This window comes from Betta splendens, chromosome 6, assembly GCF_900634795.4.
Source record: "Betta splendens chromosome 6, fBetSpl5.4, whole genome shotgun sequence".
Taxonomy (NCBI): domain Eukaryota; kingdom Metazoa; phylum Chordata; class Actinopteri; order Anabantiformes; family Osphronemidae; genus Betta; species Betta splendens.
In genome coordinates this window covers 7,731,125-7,757,699 of record NC_040886.2, presented here as the reverse complement: position 1 = coordinate 7,757,699, position 26,575 = coordinate 7,731,125, and the positions used below count along the sequence as shown (strand labels likewise).

Below are 26,575 nucleotides of genomic sequence, written 5' to 3'. Positions count from 1 at the left end.
AAGGCAATGGTGGCATTTTATATTTCCTTATATCACGTTATGAAACACGATATCAAACATGCTCAGTAAGTCATACAACTGAAGAAAAAAACAAGGTTTAACATGCCTTTATTAAAAATAATAAACTATGTTCTCTGATTAAGGCTAGTACTAATAATATAATGATATAAAAATGTGTATGAAATATTAAATAGCACTTTGTGATTTAAAACCGATATGACATTTCATTGAGTAATTCATTAATTGAAAAACATTTGAAAAATAACAAAAGGAAGAGTATGTTGAACAAATAGGCCTCGTGCGTCTTGCGTGGGAACTTCCTCGTTACGGTTACTATGGTTACCAACGATGACTTCGTCGAAGCCCCGCCCCCCGCGTTCGCCCCGTCAGGGCTGAGTCAAATTCCTGCACTCTGCCTACCTGCCGCTCGCGCACGGTCAACTTCACGCGGAGCGCACAAGACGGACGCAGAGCGGGTCGGTGAGTTCCATCAAGTTTCATCCTCCGGTAAGTGCTGCAGGAAACGCTTGTTGCCCATCAGTCCTCGGCTTTAGACTCCGTCAATGACCAGTGTGCTCTTTGGTGTTAGCCTGACGTCACTAGCGTGGTGCCTCCAACAGGGAAGTCCCTCAGCTAACGTTAACTTAGTTAATTTAAAACTTTAATAGCGAAAATATCCAGAGGGTTTACGTGTTTTTACGTTTTTCACATAACGAAGGTGGAAGAACTTAAAACGTTATCTTGTGAACTACTGCACGTGTTGTGTGCGGCTGGAACCTGTTGTTGGCTCTTCGCTGGCAGTTGTGTTGCTTTTCTGCTCGTGGAGTCGATGCATCACTCGCTTCGTGTTTCTTTGCAGATGTGACCGCGGCTCATTCAGCAAATGTGAACCTCTGCAGCCCCAAATCGCCGATGTAGAAACAGCGGCGGCTTTTCTGCAGGAAGAGGAACAACTCCAGTGCGGCAGACAGGTGTGTATTAGAGGCCCAGTGGTTTATGAAGGTATGAAAACGCCCTAGAAACTAAACTGCAATTGAAACCACCCCAAAACCTACTTCTTTTAGAGAAAATGTGAAATGTTAAATGGCCAAACATGTGTATTTGGGGAAAGAATACATCAAATGTAAAGTTGACCACAAACACCAGAGGCAGGTTTGACAGATGGGAAAACACCTTGATCAAAAAAAAAAATAGTTTCTCTCCTGTCAGGTCAGACCACAATTCATAATAACTACTATATATACTATAAGGCTTGGCCTGACATTGCTCTGGCTCTAGCAGCTGTGTCATGTCAACCTCACAACAGATAAGGCAACTCTATGCAAAGCGTTAAGCTCCTCCTTCCAACCACAGATCTTTGGGTGTTGATGCAATGTTTTGTTTCAATGCAAATACAAATTTCTGGAGCCTTTTAATTATAATTTGTTAAAGCTGAAACAAGTGTCACCTACAAACCTTTAGTGTGAACATATGTGCCAGGTGTAGTATTTGGATAAAGCATCTAATGTACAGTATCTGTTGAAGTTTGTGTGTGAAGGCAGATACCCTGGCAAATATTTATTTTGTCTGATATCCTTCTCTAACCCCAAGTACAATGGCCAACTGTCCCAACACGTTTACGGAGTTGTCCAAGGAGCCATAAACCTTTCTACAGCTTGTGGCTAGTGGCTACTAGGCCAGAGATTAGATAATCGTATGTACATCCGTGCACCGAAGGACAAAAACACTGCGTCGTTCTTTCCGAAGAGTAGTAGTTCCCTATCCTGTTTCCTCTCTGATGCTTAAGCTCTGTTGCTTATTGTAGATCGTGCCTTTTGTCATGAGGTCTGTCATGCTGGCAAAATATTGTGCAACATTTATGCTTAAAAGTCAAAGAATGACATTTAGAAAAAAACGCACACTTGAGATGATGAAAATGTCCTGAAGTATATTAGACTTTTATGAGGTCAAGCAGCAATACTTTCATTGTGTGTGTGTGTTTTTTTTTTGTGTAGTGAAATTAATTTTTATAGTTCATACGTTGCGTACAGTATAATGCAAATTTTGTGAGCGTGTAAAGTCGTAGCTACTATGGGAGTTTGAATGGCTTGTACCGTGGGTACTACATGACCTTTCTCTACTGCTTCATACCTACATGCATGTCACTCTTTCCTGCTTCTGTCTGTATCAGTATTTACTGCATGTGTGTCACCACAATGAATGTTCCTGCTCGCGATTCGACTGAGCCGGGTCGTGGTGCATAACCACCGCCTCCAGATGGAAGGAGGACTTCCAAACCACTGAACATAAAACTTTAGCCCTTTATGAAACCCACCACTAAGTGAGGTATTGATCAACATTTCCAGGACAGGCACTTTTTCAGCACACTCATATTTTTAGTTCTTGACATTGCCTGTCAGATGACATTAGTCAGGGAGAGGGCTGTCAGTGTTTCTTGACATTAAATGTGGGCAGCGTCCAGTCACATGTCAAGCACACTGCACAAACTTTGACCAAATGTGATTCAGTCTGTCACTCTTAAGCCTTTTTACAGTAGCTCTATACAGTACATGTGCTTTTTCTCTATTCATGCTTAAAAATGCTTTATTTTATGTACTTTGTATACTTACAATTATTAAGAGATATTATTTAACTACATCAATTTGACACAACTAACTGACTGTCCCTCATCTCTCTCCTAGATTTCATCGACTAATTAAAGAGGTGGTTGCTAAGCGATGACGACCGGTGAAAGCTCACGATGTACAGCATCCTGAAGCGCGACTTCCCCAGGACCTCTTCTTCTCTCCCGGCTCGCGCGCGTACCTGGCTCATGTGAAGCACGCAGGAAACGCTCGCTCTCACCCGACTCCTGTACAATGGCAGCTTTTACTGCTCCCTCTGCCACCGCCAGAACTACGGCCGCGGCGGCGGCCCAGGCTGCGTGGCCAAGAGAGGAAAGCAGCGGAGGGACAAGTCCATGTGGGGACATGGAACAAGACACTGTCCTGGAGAAAACTCACGAGTTCTTCCAGATGTGTGATATTGAAAATAAGGGTTTCATCAACCGGCGTGACATGCAGGTGAGATACAATCATACCTCCTGTGAGCTTACTAAGCTCTAATAATCTTTATTGCATGTAAAATATTAAATTCTTTATTAATATGTTAAAATCAGTGTAATTTAATAATCTTTACGGGCTTACACTTAATCACGCGTTTTGTCTGTTTGAATGTTGATTTTTTTTTAGCATTGTATATTTAAATTAATATTTTTTTTTAACAAGAACAACTAATTCATTCAAAAATTAGCAAGGGTCTGTGCGCTCATTATTCTGAACAGTGTTCATTCAGCCTCTTTTATGCCTAAGTGGCTTAAAAGAGACCGAGGACATAGTGAGCTTTGTCATGCAACTCCTCCACTCGCATTATTGTGCAGATTCACTTCACAGATATTCATCACTGCCATGGCCAAACCTTTGATAAGGCACTCGTAGGCTTTCACTCCTAGGTGCATAAATACATAGAGGGATAGCTTTGATCTGGTGTTTATGATAATGAATTGTAAATTGATGAGCAAGCTGGACATTGGTCCAGTCCCTCTATTTCTGCTTTTACAGTGCAAACTCTCTTTAAGGGAAATATGCTGAAAACTGATGAGTCCATCAAAGGTTGTTAAAATGTAATAATACAGTATAACATAATATAACAAGCAGTAACACTGCTGTTGCCATTATAAAGCATTTTCACTGGGATTTCTAAATTTCACACATTGACCATCAACGTGGACGCTTTACAGTTTTATTGTTTGTTTAAACAGAGGGTATGTTTCATGTAGATACCACCCTTTACAACAGCAGTTGGTACTTGATACACAGATCTATTATTTTACTCGTCCTCCTGTGGATTGTATTTGTGACTTCAGTCAACATTTGGAGCCGTGCAAACACAGCCCAAAGACCATGCTGGCTACAGAGAGGGGACGGTGTTGGCTGAAAAGCTGGTGTCATTGCCCTAAACCTAAAAACCTTCCAGATAATTTAGACACATTTTGACAGGCAAAGCTTACAATTTTAGGCTTAGCACTCCTATTTCAAATGATTGCTGCTGCAGAAATCACTATTGAAAGAGGACTCCATTTGTAGTTGTTATAGCTACAGTGCAGCTAACATCCTTGAGGCTTTGTTATTACCAAAAGCAACTGTGTTCTGTGTCTTGTTAAACAGAGGCTGAACGGCGAGCTCCCTCTCAGTGCGGAGGAGTTGGACAAGGTATTTGATACCCTTGATTCTGACAGCAATGGATACCTCACTCTCGACGAGTTCTCCTCAGGCTTTAGTATGTGCCACCTTTGACTTGCAGCATTGCATCTTTTTTATCAGTAAGGGCAAGCTGATGTTTCGATCGTGCCCGTAAGCTTTAGTTTTTCACCTAGGTGAGTTTTTATTCGGACAGAAGATTTCCTTAGAGGAACGCATGGAGGAGGAGAGCCCCCGTCAAAGCCTGCCAGAGACTCTTTACCAGAGTCACTGGGTGGAAAGTCCGGACAAAGGAGATGAGGATGACGAAGAGAAACATTTCTGCATGCTTATGGAGAGCCTCGGAGCCAACAGCGTGTTTGAAGAGTGAGTAATTAATATGCGTCTACTGTTCTTTATGCCTTCACACAGTGCACACTTTGTCAACAAGTCCTATACTGTAGGTCGGCACTGTACTTTAAGCGGCTGAGACCATTATCAGCTGTGTAAACTAAACAAGAGTCCTAAGTTTCCACTCAAAGGCATAACTGTGTCGCTCTATTATAAAACTGTGCTCTACTGTATTTTTACTATTTGTCAGACAGTCACACTTTAATAAAATGTAGTTTTAGTGTTTTGCACATTAACAGGTGGTTAATACTGTAACTCTGGTTTGTTTACTCATCTCATTGGTGGCATTAAATACATGTAATCACACGATCTTAGAAAATGCAGGACTAGGCTCACCTTTAACAAACAATAAAAGTAAACAATAGCTGTGGAGGATGCTACGTTCCCACAGTCTATCGACTTCCTGCCTTCCTGGGCTGGAGATGGCATTTTGGATTAGGTTGTGCAGCACTAACTGATATTGATGTTGGCCAAACTTTAAGGATAAGCATTTGTAACAGTTGAGAAGACATTCTGGACACATTCTGAATCCAAATAGTTAGGGTCAGGTTTTGCTGTCTGCAGGTTGGTGTAGCAGTTTCCTTGACAAACTGTACACAAATCCCACCATGGCCTTTTCTAAGTATGTGAGCTTTTTCCTTGTGTTCAGTTTTATGTTTTTATTATTTAGCGTATTCTAATATTCCATGTGATAATCACTAAAAACATGTTTGACTGTCATCCTTGGTTAATTCTGCCCTTTTGTTTTATTGTCAGTCGTGTTGAGGTGCGCAGTTTGTGGGCTCAGCTGCGCCGTGACGAACCGCATCTTTTATCCAATTTTGAGGACTTCTTGGCCAGAGTGACGTCACAAATTAAAGAAGCCAATCAGGAGAGGAAGGAGATGGAAAGTGTACTGAAAAAGTGAGGGAAGGACAAATAGGGTGATTGGCTAAGTGAGACCTAACTAGTAAACTAGTACTAAAGGTATGTCATGATGAAGTCTAAAAGGAGCCAAATGCTTTTGTTCGGACAGAAAAGCAGCGACGCATGATAGTGAGATCCAGCGACTATATGAAGAAATGGAGCAGCAAATAAGAAATGAAAAAGACAGGATTATTCTTCAGGTACAAATCTATTAGTAATGTCAAATTAATAATTAATATTTTTTTCTTTTTTCATAATACACAATATAACATCTTTGTTCTTTCCATCTGTGTCCTCTTGCCTTCCTCAATTATTTATTAAAGGACTATGAGCATTTTCTGTCTCGAAGTCAAGACCTGGAACTGCAGCTGTCCAGTAAAGAGAGGGAGCTGGAACATCTCTTTCAGAAGCAGAGAAGGGTGAGCATGATGCAGCAAAGGGGTTTATCGGTAGCAGACTGCAGTATTTCACACATACACTGGCTAGGATTCAACTGTAAGAACAGCAGAACATCTGGGGCTCACTGTAGGAACACATCTGAACATTAACACTGTACTATACATTCAGACAGTTCATAGGTGGTTAAATCTGGGAGGGAGATGAGCAAGATCAAAAAGTGTTTACTAGGTTCGTGTTAGTGGAGAATAACCTTTTTACCTTTTAGCATCCAGCACAGCTGTAAATGTACTAAGGCTGATTAACTGTTTTATTCATTTTACGTTAATCTCATGACCGACGTTCTATCCGCAGTTGGAGCATCAGTGCCAGGAGCTTCACAGTGAACAACATGTGACCAAGGTGGAGAATGTGAAGCTAAAGCAAACAAATGATGAGTTAGCACGGGAGCTGGATCACACCACGCAGGAGCTGCTCTCAGCACAGGAACAGCTGAACCTACTGCAGGAGCAGTCTACACGGCTTCATGAGGAGAAGGAGATGTGAGACATTCCACAAAGAACACATATAACAAATGTTCATTTACAGTCATAATAGTTTATAGGCTGTCAATATAGGTCAAATAATTAAGATAATTTAATGACACATTTTTGTAAATATCACATTTTTATGAATAGTTATTCTTTATTCAGCAGATCAGCTTTCTTTTAGAGAGAAAGATCTTATTAATATTATCACACACATTATATAATTTTCAATATTTTTAGTTTAAGGAAGCATAAGCCTGACACTGTGTGCACTTAGTCATAGTGTACTGGTGATAAAGGATGCACTGTTGCCCAACACAGGGAAATATACAGACTGACAGAGGGACTGCAGCGAGAGCGAACTGGCCTCCTCAAACAACTGGACATGTTGAGGTATGAATGAGTTATTTTAAATATTGACTTTAAATGGAACAGGTTGGACTGAAACAATATAATTTATTACTGTATTGGAACATATAGGGTCTCTGAATCAGAGGTCTGATGGAAGTTATTGTATGAGTGGCAACTTTAGAAGTGGCCAAAATAAAAATGACTAATGGATTTAAACTATAGCCTGGTTCTCTAACCTTTACTCTACGGATGTGTCATAGATAGCTATTCAAAAACATTTCCCCAAATTACCTTGTGAGAACTGTGTGTCAAACATTACGGCTAAACTCAGAGGACATCAAACAGGGCTAGGCACTCTACAGTAATTAGTATATTCAGATGTACATGCACTAATTTGTGTTTACATAATGTTAATGGTTTAATAGTCTGGTAAGAGAGAGAAGTCTTCTCACTCGGGTTTCTTGTTACATCCAGGGAAATGAACAAACATTTACGTGATGAAAGGGACGTGTGTTATCAGGTACGTGTCTTTTATTAAACAATTTATTCATTTTCATTTCCCCTGAATGAGCCTCGTTTGTCATCTTTTTGAAAATAAGTGATTAGACACTGTTCAGAGTGTGATACAACATACTGTAGAAACATTTTTAATTCAGGCCACAATATTGCACAGCAAATCCATCACAATGTGGATTCTAAACTTAGAGGTGGACTTATATTTTAATTCTGCAGAATCCACTGAACTCTACAAAACTCAGTTTGAAGCAGAGGCCTTTACTCAGTCTTATGAAACAAAGTCACATCTTCAAAAGGTAAGCAATCAAATATAATTCAACACACCGCTGTGTAGACTGTTCTGTTAAGGGAGTTTGATCTCCCATGATGCTGTGTTCTGCAGTGAGGATGAGGAGGAACTGACCTCCAGCTGTCTGAGGCAGAACCTAGCCAATGGGTCGTGCCAGTCAGAGAATGGTGGGCACCTCCAGAGAATTATCTCCATTGAAGAGGACCATCTCCCCCACTTGCTCCAGAGTGACTGTCAAGCTCAAACCCCTATTAAGGAGTGTAGTAAAGGAGAGGAAGACTCTGACAATGAGGAGAATATAGACTTGATGATGAGTGATATTTACCCACGGGCATCATCACCCCAGCAGCAGCAATCTGAGACAAGGCAAGCTCCCATATCTCCGAGGGGTCAGCCTGTTGGCAAGGAGACCAGCATAAATGTAAGCATGTGGACAGTGACCTATACACTGTATGTGGTGTAAAGAAACCTTTTTATTCTGTGAGCAAAAGAAGTACCAACAAAAACCTTTCTCTGTTCAGGAGGAAGGCGATCCCTCGTCACCTGACCGGCTCTTCAAAATTGTGCTGGTGGGGAACTCTAGTGTCGGAAAGACGTCCCTCCTTCGACGATTTTGTAATGACTGTTTTAACCCCGGCACTTCTGCCACTGTGGGTATGTGCTTTACAATGCAAACCATGGTGTACACACACATGCGCGCCTGTTGCCTGCGAGCGAAGGCAGCATACACCCATCTCTGTGGTTGACCTCAGGCCCTGCAATAAGCGCTTTGACAATATGTGTCTAAACTACAGCGTTGTTAGTAGTGGAGGAATGAGCCCTAGGCCTGAAAGACGGTAGATACTGTAGGCTCCGCTTAGTCTGCTTTGTTGTGTGTATTTATATTGTGTGTGTGTGTGTGTGTGTACACACAATCACACAGGCACAGTGTTAATAATAAAAGCTAGTGTACATGACTTAAGTTATTGTTCTGCTTGTCCCTGCTTATTGTATTTACAGGTGTAGATTACAGTGTGAAGACCATAACTGTGGATAACACCCAGGTGGCGCTGCAAATGTGGGATACAGCAGGACAGGAGAGGTGAATATAAAGTATTAAGTAGCTAAAACTGTACCAAACAGATAATAGGATAAAACAAGGTCAATAATTTAATATTAAAATTTGATGAATATTTTCACTTAATAGGTAACTTCTCATGAGTAACACATCTTAAGCCATAGTTACAGTTTAAGTCAAATACCCCCACTTTACCCCAGTGGTTTTATTGTATTAAATTTCACACTTGCGCAAGTTAGGCTTCCTCATTTTGTCAACTTCCTCCTCCTCACAGGTACAGAAGCATCACCAAACAGTTCTTTCGTAAGGCTGACGGTGTAGTTGTGATGTACGACATCACTGCGGAGCAGAGCTTCACTGGTGTCCGGCAGTGGCTGATGAGTGTAAAGGTAACACGGCAACCGTTGCAGTACATAGAACAAATGGTGTAGATAAACCTGCTGCAGTGGTTGTTCAGCGTATTCAATCTATGTTCCTCTTTTATTTATTTTTTTTAATAGGAGGGTTCAGGCGACGACATCCCTGTTATGCTTTTGGGAAACAAAACTGACAAGGAGACGGAGAGACAAGTTCCCAAAGGACTAGGTGAAAGACTAGGCAAGGTCTGTTTTCTCTCTCAATCTTAATTACAGCTTAATTGCACTGTTTTTCTTACGTTAAAGTCACATTGTGTTTTTTATTCCTCTTACCTCTTTTCTTGATTTGTTATTCCAGGTCTTGTGCAATCTAATGTGTTTTTAGTGTAGCGAGTATGAGCTAATATTGTTAACAGTGTTGACAGGATTAATTGACCTCCCAATGATGTTCTAAAAGCTATAACTACAGACATAAGAAGTGTTTGTAATAATGACACTACTCAGCATTTAATGTACTTTTTTTTAAGGAGTGCCAAATGACTTTCTACGAGTGTAGTGCCTGCTCCGGACACAATGTAGTGGAGGCCATGGTTCACTTGGCCAGGTGAGTAGAAATAACAGCCCATCTGTTACACATAGTCAACAAGAAGGAAGATGCGGCATCATATGCTATGTACAGTAGCAGGTTAACTGGGTGATCAGAATAGAAGAAAACTTTCTCTGCTTGTTTTCGAAGTGTGTTTAGTTACCTCAAATTAAAAAGCTGACTACTAAGCCTTATTCATTGTTATCTGTGGTCGCTGGTATTTCTGCATGGGAAATTCAATATGTAAATTATCATGAGCGTAGCATTTACTACTAGATAAATTACTTAAATGCTGCTGTTGAAATGCTGCAAGTATCTCCCCAGTGGAAAGTAAAACCATACAATGCCCAGGCAGACCTTCTACAGGTCTGCAAAGCAAGTGCAAAGGACAAAGGGCATTGTGGTGTACAGAAGGGGTTCATAGATTTATTTCTTATCATATTTCTTAGAATTTTAAAGGAACAAGAGGACAGAGAGAAGGAGAAGACGGTGCAGCTGGACAGCGTCTCCTCTGAGAAGAAGAGATCCTGCTGCAAGTAGCTGAGCTGCAAACGCGCCCACACAGCAGCACTACACTTCATGCACGATGATGCACAGTGGGACAATGTGGTCACATGTGGTGTGTCAGCTTTTCACCCAGTCCTCAGCCATGTAGCAGTCAAGGTAACCCACAATCTTATTACACTATGAAATAATTCTACTAAAGATGATGATAATGATAATAATAATAATAATAATAATAATAATAATAATAATAAATATTTATTAAGAAAAGTAAAAGTGTCCCACTGTGGATTAGATATAAAACTAACTAAACGTCATTTTGTGTATACTACTGTATGTAAAAGCCTTTTCACTTTTTAAATATGTAATATTTCTCTAACTCACATATTTAGAGCTCTTTAAAGTGTCATATTTGGACTGTTTTAATGTTTGCATTACTATGGTCGGTCAGTGTTTTGGTGCAATTGTGGACAGATCAACACGGACAACTGTCAAACTAAACCCATTGTCAGCCCTGCAATAAACACTACTGTACCTTATTTCATAGACGTATTGGTTTAGTTCCTTGGACCAAAACTCAGCTGGTGAACCGGTCGGTATTATGTGGGTTTGCTTAAAATTTTGCAGGTGTGTAACTTTATTCACCAAGTAAATCCCCCAAAAAAACAATCTGCTCGCTTTGCTCTGGCGTATGTTGGCTCGGTTGTACTATACTTTGTAATTTCACTCTTACAGTATCTGTCTTGTTGCCAAGTATTTATTATTAGATAACTGTTATCTTCCTTGTTGCCAAGTATTTTATGATAATATTGTCACTGTATTGTGTTCAGACACTTACAATATATCATTATCATTTTAAAGGTTTTGGTAAAAGTTTAGATTTTACACTTAAGTGTTTCACTACTGCCGGTGTGTTGCACACCACCTAAATGTGTGCATACAATGTAAATGGAGTTAAACCCAAGAGCATAAAAGCTCGTTGAAGCATCATTGTTTTATATATTACATACACAACTTTTGTGAGTCACTTGTGGTACAATGAAATAAAAGTCAGTCGGACAGCACCATCTGGTGGCTGAGTTTGGACATTGCTGTTTATTACATTTTCTGTACTTGACATAACGCTATTTGAAGCAACATATTCAGTATAAGTAATACACGTGGAATTAACATGCCAATTTATTAGAACTATTATGACTTCATGATATAGGAATTAGGTTTGTGTTCATTCAGTTGCTCTAAATGAATTCATTACTTATGTATATAAATGACAAAGTATTAACAACTCATAATAGTGTATTGCTTAGTTTTGTCAGTAAAAGACACCGGGTGAAAGATGCAATGAAAGTGTGTGCTCTCAGACGGCAGCGCGTTGCAGTGGCTGCATGCTCCATGAGTAAATACAGTGGAGTTTGGTTTCAGCGACTGACTGAAGGAAACCCTCCAGTGGTTTCCTTGGCAATGAGCCCAGGAAGCGCACATGTGAAGGGGAAAGACTGTTTCCACAAGTCTCTTCGGGGTCTGAATGTCACTAGATAAAGCTAAACGTGTGTGTGGCGTGAATAGTGCTCTGTCCATGTTTTAAACCTCACTCCGTCTCAAGCCAATCAAATGACTGTGACTCTAGAAATGAACTGGTAGTGTGCAGAAGGACTAGATACACTTCGGTACTTGGTCAAGGCATTGAGGAAGGGGAATGTTGGCGTTATTGGCATGTCAACATCACAGCACAGGGCACATCTGGAGTCCAGTCTGTGCAAAAGTGTGAGCTTCAACGACTTGTATTACACAGGCACACAAAGCAACTAGAACACTGACAACACGTTACCCCTCACATGACACATACTGCACATGTACCTACACAAGCGTCTCCTTGGCTGCTGTGGTCAGATGAACTCCCCCATGTCTCAACGAGCACAGACACAAAGTAAATGTGGTCTTCGATAATCACTCGCTACGTTACAGGACGTGACATAAGAACTACACCTTGAATTTATTTGTCTATTTATAACAGAATTAGCTTGGCTGCATTTGGAAAAGTGGCAGCGACTCCTCCGCTAGGTCCAAGTAATTGTGGGAGAACAAGAACACGGCTACATCACTCCATCTCACATAAACACATCAATAGTCAACATTCATCAAGACTGAAGAATATTCCTGACTCTGTCGGTGTTACATTCAGAATTGTGTAACAGTCAGCGTCAGCAGCTTCCTGCCATTGTTCACTGTGAAGACAGTGGGGGCTTCCTCTGATCGGTTGCTGTGGATCTTTGGCGTGGTGTCTCCTCGTCGGTCCTCGTCTGCACTCTGTGGATACGGGAGACCCTCTGTCTCCCCCTAGTGGTCATGGGTCGCACTGGCTGCGTCACCAAAGCCCCCCACACCCTCTTCCTAGTCAAGTTTAACGCATCTTGTAGTCATGAGATATGGCTGCTTCACACAGCTGCCCTTTGAAATCCAGCTCGAAGGTGAAGTCCAGGTCGCGCTGCAGGTGAGCAAAGACAAATAGGAGTGAATGGGTAAATACTGTATGTCAACAGTAGTGAGGAAACAGGAGAAAGACGCTGTAAGACAGTTGATTTAGTGTTAAATGAGCTCAGGCTACTCAGACAAGAGGACGCCGGCTCTGCTTCTTCCTAGAAAAGGGAGGAGGGGACACCGTCAAGGTCAACAACACATCTGACACTGTTTGTCTGGTGTCGTCTGCAGTGCAGCGGCCGCTTGCTTCACCGCAGGGCGTGAGTCACTGCTCCCCTGCTGGGCTGCAGATACGGAGCCTCCACCGCCGGCCAACATCTCCATAACGACCACAGCGCGGATAAACACGTACCACGTTCTTCTCGTTGGGCTTCATAGCGATACTGCCGATCATCTCCTCGCCCCTCCGCACCGTCAAGTAGTCCTCCAGGTAAAAAACGGTCTGCTTCCAGTGGGTGTAGGGAGCGTCTGGAGCTGGGAGACACACACACACAAAGCTTTTCATGTCAATGTGAGTATATGTTCCCAGTCCCATCCAGTTACATCTACACTGCATGTAGGGGTCATGACCCAGTCCTGGGTTCAAGTCAGGTGACCTGTGAGACGGACCCGCGGTCAGTGCATCTGAAGGCTGTTAGAGGAGGACTGGAGCTAAAGCTCCCTGTTGTGAATGGCAGGCGGAGAATATAAAGTGTGCCGAGAAAGAGCGGAGGCAAAGAGCTGAGCCGATGTTCCTCCAATCGCAAAAAAAAAAAAAAAAGGGCAAAGGGCTCTGCTCGAGCTCCGGACGACGGAGCCGAAGCAAAGAGCAGAAAATACACAGCTGCGTCCGTTCTCGACCTCTCCACCGCCGCTCCAGTCAATCTTCCCTCTTTCATCGCGGCACCTTCTGGCGTGTGCGGAAGCTGAAGAGGGGGGGGGGGGGGGGGTACTGGACAGCCCCGCCCCTAAACAAAAGCGAGCGCTCCCCCGGTGTCCAGAGATTCAAAAGGTCAAAAGCACTTAAATCGAATTTCTGCCAGCGGTTCTGGGGCAGGTTGGAAGTTGTGCCTTTTATAGACGAGCTCTTTGAGTCCATGGATGAAAGAGCCTGCCAGTCACTGCACAGGCCTGGCTCGTCTCTGAGAGAGAGGGTACACAGCTAAAGAAATCACCGAGAGTCACCTGTGTTTCTTATTCTTACTCAGTTGCTGAGATGACATTTCTACCGGCCACGAACCGTAACCTTTGACCCCTGCCTGCTTTTTCTTATTTCCCTGAAAGACTTTTTGTGTGTCTGATGGCTGTAGCTGTCTTTCAAAGACTTGATGGGAAATCAATGGTGACCTGCGTGTTTACATGTGGATCTCCCAGCTTTGGCAGAACTATTCAGGCCTCACACTGGAAAACTTGCTTTACAAGCGATGTTACAGAAAATCAATAGAGGGGGAAGTGAGTAGGAAAGCAAAGGACTCTTATACATGTATGTAGGAAATGCAATGGCTATTAGATAATACACTTTCAAAAGATACATTGTTCAATTGATCAGTTCAGGCAACTTTATTCCCTTCTACTCATTTTAATTTATGGTTTTGTATAAATAAGACGGTGCAGTTCTCTCTCACGCCACTAGAGGGGAGTAACACACAGGTTTTAGCACAGCAGCTCCCTGTTCAGGCCATTAAAAACTGATCTGTCACCACCCCACAACTAACTAGTTTGCTTCAACTGTACAATCTGTTATAATTTTAACTTCATAGGGTTTTTGCTCTCTGCAGAGACACGGCTATTGTCGTTTATCTACACTTCAGCAACTACAAAGCTCACTAATAAGCATATTTTTAAGGTCTCCAGCATTATAATTGTATTGTCTATGCTTATTTTGGGTAGGTTGTTTTATTTAATGCTTCTACAATAATAATAAAAAAATAATAATATTTTGTTGCTTTGTCTCTGCTCCACTGTCAAATGCAATGTGAAATGCGCGATCCGACCCGTTGGGGGCGCTGTTTCACCGCGAGAATGAGTGTGTGAAGCATCCTACCAGTGGAGAAACCCGTTTTCTTGTGACACTTGGTGAACTCGATGTTGAAGTAGGTGACCAGCGCGTGGATGTAGTCGTTCCTCTGGATCTGGAGACAGAAGGCTGAGGAGAAGGACAGGTCCTCGGTCTTCACTGTGTAGATGTCCACCTCCTGAAAGAGGAAGCACCCGGGTTCCTTTAGGTCATCACGCCTTTTAAAAGAAGATTATGGAGCTCAAGACGACAGTACACCCACCCAGCTGCCACATGAAGGAAGGTGTAAAAATAATACGTCTCATACCCACAGTCATCAGATGTTCCCTCTGACCATATGTTTTAGTCAGAGTAAACCCACACAGGTACATAGACATCATGCTGACTTTACACAGCCCCCTCATCCCTGCTGAGCTACCCCCCCCCCCCCCCCCCCCCCCCTCCTCTAAAGGCAACACTATCAAGCCTTTCATGGTTATTTCATTATTTTCTGCAGGATTCTACATGATAATCACCTTCACCCAGGGCTGTTACCAGAGTCTGGAGCAGCTGGTTTAATAACACGAGGTCCTGTGTGTGTGCTCCTCCACAGCATTCAAACCGTAATGAGGTGATTTAGTTATCCATTCAGAGACAGTAAAGCTTATCAGTGGGGTGTCATTATATATTAGGACGCATCTACAAGATCCAAAGACAAGAAGCTTCATAGCGATTTATTAAGCCCTTGATGTCTTCGCTGCTGTAAAAGTGTAATATCTCCCAGCATTTAAAAAGCAGAGAGGCTGCGCGATATCAAAGGGAAGTGCAGCACAGACAGAAACGGCAGAGGTGAGACGGGACGGAGTCGTCTAATTGGTCGCCGCGGCGACGAGCGCAATCAGCTGATGACGGCGTGCTGGTGCGATGGCTTTGATCCACACAGACGGAGTCAAGCCAAGGTCAAGGTCGTGCTCAAGGTCGTCGCTGGTGACGCTGATGACGCACTGCGTCACCGTCCTCATGTGCGCGTACCGTGATCCTGCCGCTGTGGGGACTCGGACCTGTGACGTCACCGCTGCTCCGTGCAGCATGACCTTCGCTTTGAGGTTAATGACAAAAGCCCCTCCCGGAGCGCGTGCGTGAGAAAAAAGCCTTGCTCAGCATTTAACACGCCGGAGTGGGGCGTTTCCCGAACGGGTCAGTGAGCTAACGATAATGAGCACCAGCCAATAAACATAAAATCATTATAATCAGAAACGAACAAGCTGTACCGGCTAATGGACGTCACGACGCATAAACTTCCAGAGGATTTACCAGAGTAAATAAATCTTAGGGACGTTTTAAGAAATTCTAGAGGCCGTGATCAGGGAGCGGATCGACGCTGCGTGACATTACGACAAAATACCGAAGGAGCTGCAGTGCGCCTGCTTTGACTCACCTTGACCAGGCAGGAGTTGGTCACCACCTGTTTGGGGTCCACCACGTCCACCAGTGGCTCCTTCATGGCCACGTTGCGGATGCAGGTCATGTCGAAGCCGTACACGTTCTCCCACCCTGGAAATGACACAGTGAGTTTAATGGGACCGTCTGGTTGAACGTGCTGCGGTGGAGGCCTCAGACACGCACTTGGATGCAGTATCTGTGCTGCTCAGGCTAAATCGCCCTATGCATCATTCAATGAGCTCCTTTACACAATGCGTGAGCAAATATTTTTGTTTTAGCCCAATAGGCGAGAACCACTTGAGCGCGTTGGAGAAGCGGCGATAATGAACAGGTCACGATCCCCTGGGGATGAAGTAATGCCCTGCATTTGCATTTCCTTTTCTCCTTTTTTTTGCCGGCCGTTAAACTGAAGCAGCGCTAATGACCACAGGATGCTGGAGGCCGCAGGATCCCTCCTCTAACTCTATAAATAAAGTATAAAGGTCGTCTCCGGCTAAATGTCTACAGGGAGCGAAGTTTGTGCTCAAACTGTAAGATTCCAGCTTTCTGCTGGGCTCAGACCGTCGGATATGACTTTCCATGGATATTATCCGGCGCGCTGCGGGTTTAGAATTTGCCAGATGTATGGGAGCGTGTGAGTAGGAGGCCTGTGGGCTATTGTCGAGTCCGACCGCTGACATCTGGGCCCAGCGCTGCCTCCGTAGCGGCTCTGGCTCCGCTCTTACGCTGCGCATCCAGCAACAAAACATCGCCCACAGTCGTCCTGGCAGGTCCAGAGTGGGACGACGCAGTGATGGAGAGACTTGTTGACTTATCGTATCAATTATCGCCCCCGGAGCGACGCCTGAGGGAAAGTTCAGAGTCATTTGCGGAGCGGACGACGTCCCACATTCTGGCTCCGTTTATATAATGTGGATGCGACCCTGGTTGGAGCTGCAGGGAAACACTGGACATGCACGCATGCACGCATGGCGACTCACAGTGTATTTTGAAGTCTTTGTACTGCCGGTCCTCTATGGCCACCACGTACAGAGAGGCTCGGTCGGGGAACATTAATCCGCCGGGTTTCTGCTCGGCAAATGAAGCAAGGAAATAACAACAGCAATTAACGCAGAGCACATTATAGGAGACGTCGATTACAGCGGCGGCGACATTTCATTCCTCGGCCTAATGGAAGTTTAAATGATGGAGGTTTTCTGCCCGCTGCTACGCGAAGACTGGGACGAGGCTGGGGCGTTACTCACAATGCGCGGATTAACTGTTCAAAAAGGTCAGTAATGATGTTTGGATGTAGTTCCTAATGTAGCGATCGCCTCACTGCGTTTTAATAATTGAGTTAACTCGTCATATGATTATAGCGAGAATATCTACGAATATGTTCTGTCATGATAATGAGATATGAGACAGAATCACATTAATGTGGTGGGAATTTATTGTGTATGGTCGTTTGTCTTCATACCAGCCACTTGTCTCGGGCGAAGATGACGGTGTTGAGCATTGATTCATAGAAGAGGCAGTAGCCCATCCACTCAGATATGATGATGTCAACCTTCTCCACAGGAAGCTCCACCTCCTCCACTTTGCCTCTGAAGATGGTGATCACTGCAACAAACGCACAAAGGAGCAGAGTGAGGTGAACCGTGACGCTGGTTCACAGGGTTCTGCCGTGTCTTCATGTGAGGCCGGACAGACTGTCGGAGCGACGTGAGCTCCTTCGCTCCAGCTGGTGACTCCGTCCTGCTCGTTCACGCGGCAGGAGGCCGGTTTATAGAGCTACCATGTCCGCGCATGAGCCCGGCCCAGCGCAGCGCGGAGCCGTCCGTGCAGATTAGCGATCGCAGAATAGAGCTGCTAATGCGGCTCGGGGGTCGGGTCCCCGATCGCGACCCGGCGGGTCGCTCAGTGTGACGGACAGCTGCAGCTCTTACCGCTGTCCAGGTGGTTGGACTTGATGATCCTCTCCGAGTACTCGGATATGCTGGAGCATTCGATCTGGCGGAGACACAGGAAAAGCGAGTTAGGACGTCCTCAGCATATCGGAGGTAACGCATCACCGGTGGCGCTGACGTCTCAGGTCTGACGCTGCATCAAGCTGAGAGACGGTGGGAAACACGAGGGGAGCCGGCCGCCCGGTGCCCAGGCCCCGAAACGCTGCCCGAGCATCTCACTTAAAGCAATTACGGCGCAGATTAGCTGCTGCTCAGGTGCGATCGGGCGTTTAGCCCTGATGGGACCTTCAACTTCTCCTCTCATTACTCCTTTGACATTCTTTCGCAGCGACCCTCCGCTCGGCTTCGCTGCCGTCCCAGCTCTCCCCTCCTCCCGTGCCCAGTCATTCATGAACTCGGCGCTCCCGGCGCCTCCCGCCCCCCCCCGCCCGCCGATGCGAGGCCCGCGCCTGATTTATTGAGGTGCCAGCTGTAACGGAGTTAAAACATAATCAGGGCCCTTCATTCGTCGGAATGAGCGCCGCACGCTTCTCAGAGTAGATCTCGAACAAAATGAGGACATAATTCAGCCGGAGGCATCTGTCGGTTGCCGGCTCCGGCGCCCTGAGGGAGTCTGGGAGGGCAGATTTCCACCTGACTTTGTGCAGCGCGCCTCTCCATCGGGGCGCCGGGACCGGGGAGAACCATCTGGTCATAATCAAGCGAGAAGGTTCGGATAAACTTTGCTCTGGATTGTAAAGAAGCAAAGCCCTTGTGGGGCTGGGCTCATTAACAGCGCGCTTCATAGGCACCGCCCACACCGTGAGGCCTGAATGACGTCATTTCCTGCCTGATTCTCGTTTGTTACTGTGCAGTCACGTACTACAGGCCGGTGCCAGGCCTGATACTGTAACTGTCCATGATCCCTCCTCTCGCTCTGACTCTCGGGGAGCGGAGGCGGCCATTAGCCCATGCGGCCACCAGAGTCGAGCCTCGGTGGGAGCCCTGAGGCCTCCAGACGCATTTAGAGTCAACATGGAGCCTCTTGCAGCTCTCACCAGCGTCAGGTACTGTCACTGTCCCTCTACAGTACGTGTGGACTCCCACTAGTCCTCCCACAGCAAGTACAGGTTTCTAACTTTGGCCCGGCTCTCTGACACTGCTCTCCTCATGATAACCTGCCAGTGGCTCAAATTAAAATCTACTTTTGATTGAAACTTTGTGTAACATTGTGTCTTTTTCCAGCATTTAGTTTTCATTTATTATTATTTACAGTAGATGCTACACTTTTTCATCACAATCACGTGAACACACGTTTGATAGGGAATTTTACAGTAGATGGTGCTCAGTCATCTGTTTAAAAAAGTACTAAGGCACAAAATGTAATAAGAAAGCCACGAAGTTGCCAACACAACAGGTTCAATGCCACTTTGAGTTTAATGCCTCAAGATTCTAAGACTGGAATGTGACACGGTTTCCAGCTCGGCTTCCTGGTTTCTCTCTCTGCCTGTGTCCTCTTCACTCCACTAATTATCATTCCTGTACCAGGGTTGTAGCTGCCCTTGATGCCAGACTGTTGACTGTGGACTTTGCTTTCTCACACCTGCTGCCATCACAATAAACACAAATACTTTTCCATATATTTTAAGCTTATTCATAATCTACTGTCCTGCTCTAATATTTATAACATATGTATGTGCTGCTGATAGATTATAGCGTTTGAGTTACACCATGTTAATCATTTATTAATGAAATACAAAAATGTGGTCATAAATGTGAGCTGTGTTAAAATATATGGTTCTAACATATGAATTTTATCACCAATGAGCCATTTATCACTTGTCCTAAAGGCCACATGATGGATTGATGTTCTTGTTGGCCCAAAGCTCACGTCACCTCATGGGTCCATCTTTCACTCAGCGCTTCATGAACATTAGTTATGATAAAGGTTCTTCTGGACAGACAGCAATAACACAGCAGGGAGGTGAAACTCAAAATGGAGTCATATTTGAGTTTAAAACACAAAAAGAGGATGATGGAGAAAATAAGGGACAGAGATGAGAAAGAAAGAAGAGGGAGGGAACACAAACACAAGACACACGTCAATGTCACATACACATAAACACATTTTGTCAACCAGCGGCTCAGAACCAGTCTGTGGGCAATTCCGACTTAATCATTCCTCCCCCGGAGCAAATACACACAGTCTGGAGCCGCCGTACAGAAATAGGTTCCACGTGGCTTTCCCCAGCTAGCGCTGTGCATCCAGGATGTATTCTCAGACATGCCCTGAGTAGCAATTACTTCTGCCCCAGTACACGATAAAAGCCAGCGCTCTCGAGTCTGGAGTCGCAGCCTGTCAACCTGCCGGAGAGGCCACACACTTCTATCACCTGCCTGTGAGACAAGATAATCCGCCCAGATTACTGGTGGCGGGACCCAAAAGGAAAGCGCGGCGAACGTGTTCAGGGATTAGACATGAAAGGAGACGCCGCCTCACCCCGTACACATGCTTGGCCCCGGCCTTCGCCGCGAACATGGACAGGATGCCGGTGCCGCTTCCCACGTCCAGCACGATTTTGTCCTTGAAGATGTGCTTGTTGTGGTACATGGAGTTCCTGTAGGTGAGCGTCCTCACCTCATCCTTCAGCATCTCCTGGGTTAAAGCATGACATACAACACAGTGAGACTGTGATCATTTGCTCACTTATAAGGGCTGTGGATTTGCTGTAGCAGGTGTGAATTACATCACGTAATGTGGATGTGTTTGGCCTCTACGATCACATCCGTGCGTCTGTTCTGTCTCAAAATTCCAAAAATGAACTGAAATACACCTGACCCACATTTCGAAATATCCATAAATCCTCTCAAAGGTTGTTTCTTACAGCCCCTCTATACGTTTGATCCTCTGCAGCCAGTAAAAGAACTGAAAACACCAAACACATATATATTCCTTTTCAGTCTGAGGGAAAAATATCAGCAGAGTTCCTAATTTAGACCCGGTCGTATCGACTGGTGCCTGGAATCATAGCGGCAGGGATCAAACAGGAAGTCTGGGCCTGCTTTAACCATATTATCTACAGAAGGCACGTGGAGAAGCAAAAAGGCAAATATAATTATCCATTTTGCTGGAGATGTTTTCTGGTTTGGCTTTAATCTACTTCTGACTCCGTTGTGTTTCCACCCAGTTTGGTCTCCAATGATGAGCGAAAGCCACGAGAAGCGGTTCGTGCACTGGGAAAATTAGCATTCCGTACTTTTGCTGTGTTTGTGCAGAGTCTAATCCCCATGTAGCTCTTTAGCAGTCGATCAAACGTACCTCGTGGATTCCAAAATGGGCGTAGGAGTCGAAGTAATAGTCTCGTGAGGTCATCTCCTCCGGGGTGAGGAACTTGGCCATCTTGCCCCGGCCCGGGCAGCTGGGAAGGCTGGCGGCATGTGGCGTGTGGGGCGGGAGAGGAGGCCGCGGGGCGGGCTGGACGCAAGGCACGGGCTTGGGCAGCGAGGTGGGCTGAGCCGACTGGGATGGAATGATGCGGATTGGCTGCGGCTGCACCTGCGGTTGCTGCAAGGAGACGTCGTGGCTCATTTAGCAGTCAAATAAAATGTGTAAACACGGAGATGCTTCCATCCATGGACACTTCTCAGGTGCCCCCCCCCCCCCGCAACGCTTTCAACGGCTTCATCTGTCCGTTTGCTGCCGTCTGGTGAGTCCACAAAGACAAGCGAGGCTGGAGGAAATGCTGATCACTCGCATGAAGTCAGCCTGTCTGTCAACAGAAGGCAAGAAAGCTCCGCTCCGCACAGGAGGTGCAGCCATAATGCCCTGATTATCACCTCTCAGGCCTGCTGGGAACGTCTAATGTGTGTGTGTGTGTGTGTGTGTGTGTGTGTGTGGAGAGAGAGTCTCTTCGTACTGAAACAGGAAGTCTCTCTTTTTTCTCATTTCAACCTCCAGCTTACAAAATCAAATGATTTTTTTTATTATAGCGCATATTGTAATACTACAGTATATTTAATATTTAAGCTGAAAGAGGAGGCTACGAGAATGAAATTTTCATTTGCAGTATTAGCTTTTCATTTTACTTTAATCCGGTCGGATCTTGCAGCACATTGTGGAATGTGCGGCCGCTAGAATTCCAAACGATTCCTAGAACATTTTAATGTCGCCGCTGAATCATTTAGCGCCTCCATTTACATGAAACTGTCTCCTCTCCTCGCGTGTGGAGTTTAGCACCGAGATTACAAAAGCAGCCAGTTTAGCCTTACAGCGCTAAGTTCCACGTTTTCATTTCTGCTCCAATGAGTCATCACGCGACACTCATCCTTTAAAACGGCCCGGCAGACTGACGAACTACAGATATAATGATGTGGATCATGAGCTCACAGTGAAGTCGTACTGTTGTGATGTACAGCGACAGCCTCGAGTGGAGCGAAATCAACAGGACTTAAAGTCGGATATCTGTCAGGAGCATTGATTTTCCCATGTTTGAGCGAGTCGATCGTGCTTCTCCTTTCATAATTTCCTTCATACACTATTTATCGTGGCCTCCCTCCCTCCTTCCCGCTGGGCTTGAGTGTTTGGGGCGTAGTGACCGAGACGATCACGGGTGATAATACCTGGTCACGGCAGGGTGCAGACGCACTGCAGCCTAGTGAGGCATCAGATGTAGATAATACACTTGCTGTGTGTTATTTAGTCAACTCTATTCGCAGATCTGTGATTTTATTGCTGTCCGGTCATTACTGGAATACGAGTGAAGTTTCGGTTTAGACAGTTTAAACAGCTGTGTCACTCAGCTCAGTGGTGTGTCGGTCTCGATCAGGAGCAACTGATTCACTCTCTCTCTGAGAGAGGCTCCACTGTTAAACTGCAGATCACACGCCTGATGGTGGTTCGGAGGGAAGCCGTGGAACTTGATCTTCTGATCCTGATGCTCTGAAGGAAAGGGAGCACGTCAGGACAGAAGAGAAAAAAAAAACAGCAGGCTGTGATAAACAGCTGGCCACAAACCAAGACTTAGAGAGTCCATAATTACACAGAAGAGGCGATTAGGGCTTTAGAGTTTAATAAAGAATCAAACCCAAACTTTCAAAGGTTGCGCTGCAGAAAACCCAACTCGCTCTCGGGTGTCATTAGAGCAAAAATGAAAGTGGAGCGTGGAGCGAGTGCAGTACTACACTGAGGTCCTGTTGTTGCAGAGCGGCCGTTACTTAGTGTTTCCTGAACAGACACAGTCACTTTGTACCTGAGCATTGAACCTGACTGCTGTTTGCTCGCTGTTACTTCCTGCAGTGTTCATGTTTCTGTATCAGAGAACTATTTGTACTTTAGCACATTGCAAAGCTGCAACACAAACATCTACTGTATGTGCTGGTTTCCAGTAGAAGGGCTCTTTACTTTAAGGTCAGAGGAAATTGACACCATAAAAGAGCAATCTTTGGAAAAAAAAACTCCTTCTAAGAGCCAGGAAACAGAATCACTTTGGTCTTCTGCCATTACGCCACTTAGATGCATATGATTGCACAAATATTCTGTAGGCGGAGTAAAGCATCCATCCATTATTATAATGTATCTGAAGTCAGCTGCCCTCAGACAGAAGCATATTGATAAAACGCTGAAGGCTTGAGGAGGACTTCTTCTGTGGACGAACTTCCTGCAGGAACTTTTTCTGATGAATCACGTAAATCAAAACAACAGGAAGCTGCCGCCACATGGTCACATGGTGCTGGAGTCCATAAAGCTCTACTTCCGGATAAATCGCTCCTATAGGCGCCCACGCGTACAACAGATCGTGTTGCTGTGCTGACTTGACCCCAATAAGAACCAGTATAGGTCCACTATACTGGTTCGAAGGACTGTGAAAGGGGGGCGGTGCGCGTAGAGACACCTGAACGCGTCTGGACGGGCTGACGCTCGTTTTGCGTCTTCACCCCACTGTCTGTAACGCGTTCTCCGCCTTGTCCGCAACGTGCTGCAGTACCTTGGACAGCGCCAGCAGCCCCGAAGTCGAGGCATGCCCTGCGCGGAGCAGCCGCACTCTGTCCCGTCTGATCGAACACTGCGCACAGTCACTGGCCATTTGCTCATGAAGACGTTTAAGCGCAATTGGCTGATGGATTTAAGTGCAAAGGGAGCGCGCGCGTGTGTGCTCGCCGTCCGTCTAGGAGAATGAAAAGTGCAATCACACACCAATTTGAACCTATCAACGCATCCTGCGTTCGGGAGCTGCACGGTTGAAGGATTAGACCAGTAATGCGACGCGTGATACGTCCACGTGCGCCCGTGGATGGAAACATTGACTTGCCTGGCGTCTGCTCTGCACAATATGCCTGTTTTGTCCGCCTCTGCTCTGACTGCTGGCTCGGGATCCGGACATCCACAGCCTCCCGCATTCTGTCCGACATGCAACTTCCACTAAAGGAACGCGGGGAACGGTGCACTCCCGTGTTAGTTCAGCAAATCAAAGGTGTCTTTCACACTTACCTCAGTGCCCTCAGACTCCGCCATTTTTCTCCTGAGGAGCATGCAGCGGGACGAGTGTCTAATTCCCATAAGAGCCGGCAAAAACGCGCATACAATTAATAGAAGTGAGAAGAGCTCCCGGGTGTCAGGCTTCTGGCTCCTTTTTCATCAATTACGATTCTCCCTCGCATCACAAACTGTGGAGCTCTTTGGAAATTCGGAGACTGTCAAAGGAGCTAAAACTACATGTGGTCCCAGAAGCACCGCAGCCACTGTTGCTATAAAGTGTAGCGGATCCCATGGTGCAAAAGTTTGCAGTCCACCGGTTCCTGGAGAGCAGGAGGGAGAAAGGCATCGTTTGGCATCAGCTGAGCTCAAACTGGCAGAAACGCAACGGTTCGTCCCGTAATCCAGCGAGCGCGGAAACCAATCTGAGGAGATTGCATCTCTAAAAGCAGCAGAGTGTCATGAATGTGCCGTTTTTAGCCGATTGTGATTGATTCCGCTGCTGCAGCGCGGTTTCTAAAAATAGCGCCGCGGCCGCCGTCGCCTCGCGGAGCGACTCGTCGCCGAGTGCACGCACGGAAATCTGATGACTCTCGAAACGTGCCCGCGGATTCCACACTAGCACGTGCCAACACCGACGCCTCCATCGTCTCCCCCACCCGCGTCGTCTTCAAACTACAACCCCCCTCCCCTGGAGTCGCGCTCCGCTCGCTCGCGCTCCATCGCCGCGGCGCATCCAGAGAAAGTTGGACTTCACTCTGCGGGGGGAAGCAAAAAAGGCGAGAACGCGTGGGTGCTCGGGTCTCGCGCTCGTGCGTGGACGGGGCGGCGTGTCACGCCTGGGTATTATCGCAAGCCAAGCACGTCCACACTTGCCTCCCCCTTTATTCCCTCACCTGTGGAACACCCTCAGCAGCAGAACGTTTATCATCTGACCTTTCCTGGCGGAGGCCTTTCGCCGCAACACCTCTACTTCCGCCCGGCGCGCGTGCTGCGGAGCCCTCGCTTCCGCACATTACTGCAGGATTGTCTGAAGTATTTCATAAATAAATTAGCCGCGCTATATCTCTGTCCCTGAAGTCTCGTGCTTTTGCGGGAGTCTATTTTGAGGAGAGGCCATCCCTCTCCACCATTCACCACTTGTTACATTATTCAACAGAGAACTGGAGGCACACACCGGAATAGAAACCTGCCCCAGTGCGCGTCTTCGTTGCCCACACATTGTGCTAAAAATACACCTGCTTTATGCACGCGAGTGATTCCTGCTACTGCGGGATGGATACAGGCGAGGAGCCCGGCAAATGGAGCTGACGACGGAACGCGGGGGCAAAACCGAGAGTCGGCAGCAGCATCAAAGACGCCGTTTAAGGATCTTGACGTGAAATGCAGCAGAGTCTGTCCTATAGGGTTCTTGTGCATCCAGGTGGCGGAGAACGGACTAGAACTATCCCAGCAGGTCAATACTTCGCCGAGAAGTCCAGAAGATTACACACCAAGATGTTCCGTGACCCGGGGTCTAATTGCTCGTCTGACAATAGGACCGGAACATCCCCGGCCTGAAATCACTTACATTAGCTAATTCTTGCTGAGGTGTGTGTATTGTCGCAGCGTCGGTTGAGAAATGGCTCCATTTTTTCCGAGATCAATGCTAATAGTCCAGTGTCTGGAGCTGCAGTAATTGCTTCCTTCTATCTTAAACAGCGGAGGGAAGGGGGGGGGGGGGTGCACTGTGTGTGCGCGCGCGTGGAAGGAGCTCCTCATTAACTCGGAGAGGGCACCGAGCTTAATTAGGCCCTTTCGTTGTAACACGGACTTTCTGAATCGCGGTTCCTCACTTACAAGCGCGCAGTCGCGGCCCGAAAGCGGCCGACGCCTCGGACTTCATTAGCGCCGGTGCACAACGAGAGGCTGCGGGAGCGTTTATGGCGCGCTCACACCCTATTATTCAGCTTAGGCGCCGGTAAAAAGATTAGCAATCTCGTTTTCCCGCGGCCTTTACGTGTTTCGCTGGGCTCTGCAGAAGTCAGTTTTAATACGTTTTCTGACTGTGTTCCATTGACGCCTCCTCTCGCTCGTGCTGTTGTCGGATGCTGCACCTTTGCGTGTCTGTTTACCCAGTGTTCACTGTGGATTCATCCTCTGCTGGATGAAGGCATTCTCTAA

At 45.9% G+C, this 26,575-nt stretch overlaps 2 protein-coding genes across 5 annotated transcripts; one reads left to right on the top strand and one right to left on the bottom strand.

The window, feature by feature from the left end:
• The first annotated feature begins 346 nt into the window (after positions 1-346).
• cracr2aa (calcium release activated channel regulator 2Aa) lies at positions 347-12,964 on the top strand. 4 transcript variants are annotated; one of them, XR_003786200.3, is made up of 20 exons: positions 347-507; positions 860-971; positions 2,682-3,062; positions 4,206-4,317; positions 4,415-4,604; positions 5,385-5,531; positions 5,644-5,734; positions 5,858-5,953; positions 6,285-6,472; positions 6,779-6,850; positions 7,283-7,328; positions 7,541-7,620; positions 7,707-8,034; positions 8,135-8,267; positions 8,613-8,694; positions 8,945-9,059; positions 9,171-9,272; positions 9,554-9,630; positions 10,062-10,275; positions 12,826-12,964. XR_003786200.3 is itself a non-coding variant. In XM_055509705.1 (20 exons), the coding sequence occupies exons 4-20, from the start codon at positions 2,859-2,861 to the stop codon at positions 10,150-10,152; spliced, it is 2,154 nt and encodes a 717-aa protein (XP_055365680.1). In that variant the 5' UTR covers positions 347-507; positions 860-971; positions 1,591-1,693; positions 2,682-2,858; the 3' UTR covers positions 10,153-11,202. The 4 variants fall into 4 exon arrangements, 3 of the variants coding, with proteins under 3 accessions (XP_055365680.1, XP_029009714.1, XP_055365681.1); XM_055509705.1 differs by lacking the exon at positions 12,826-12,964 and adding an exon at positions 1,591-1,693 and having other exon boundaries at positions 10,062-11,202; XM_029153881.2 differs by lacking the exon at positions 12,826-12,964 and having other exon boundaries at positions 10,062-11,202.
• Positions 11,184-25,046, bottom strand: LOC114857417 (protein arginine N-methyltransferase 8-B). Its single transcript, XM_029153882.3, has 10 exons — positions 24,428-25,046; positions 21,260-21,505; positions 20,441-20,596; positions 17,941-18,004; positions 17,472-17,614; positions 16,993-17,080; positions 16,008-16,123; positions 14,618-14,768; positions 12,947-13,068; positions 11,184-12,601 (listed from the first exon to the last, which is right to left on the bottom strand). Exons 1-10 carry the CDS (start codon positions 24,494-24,496, stop codon positions 12,518-12,520), a joined length of 1,239 nt encoding a protein of 412 aa, XP_029009715.1. The 5' UTR covers positions 24,497-25,046; the 3' UTR covers positions 11,184-12,517.
• Between the last annotated feature and the right edge of the window lie 1,529 nt (positions 25,047-26,575).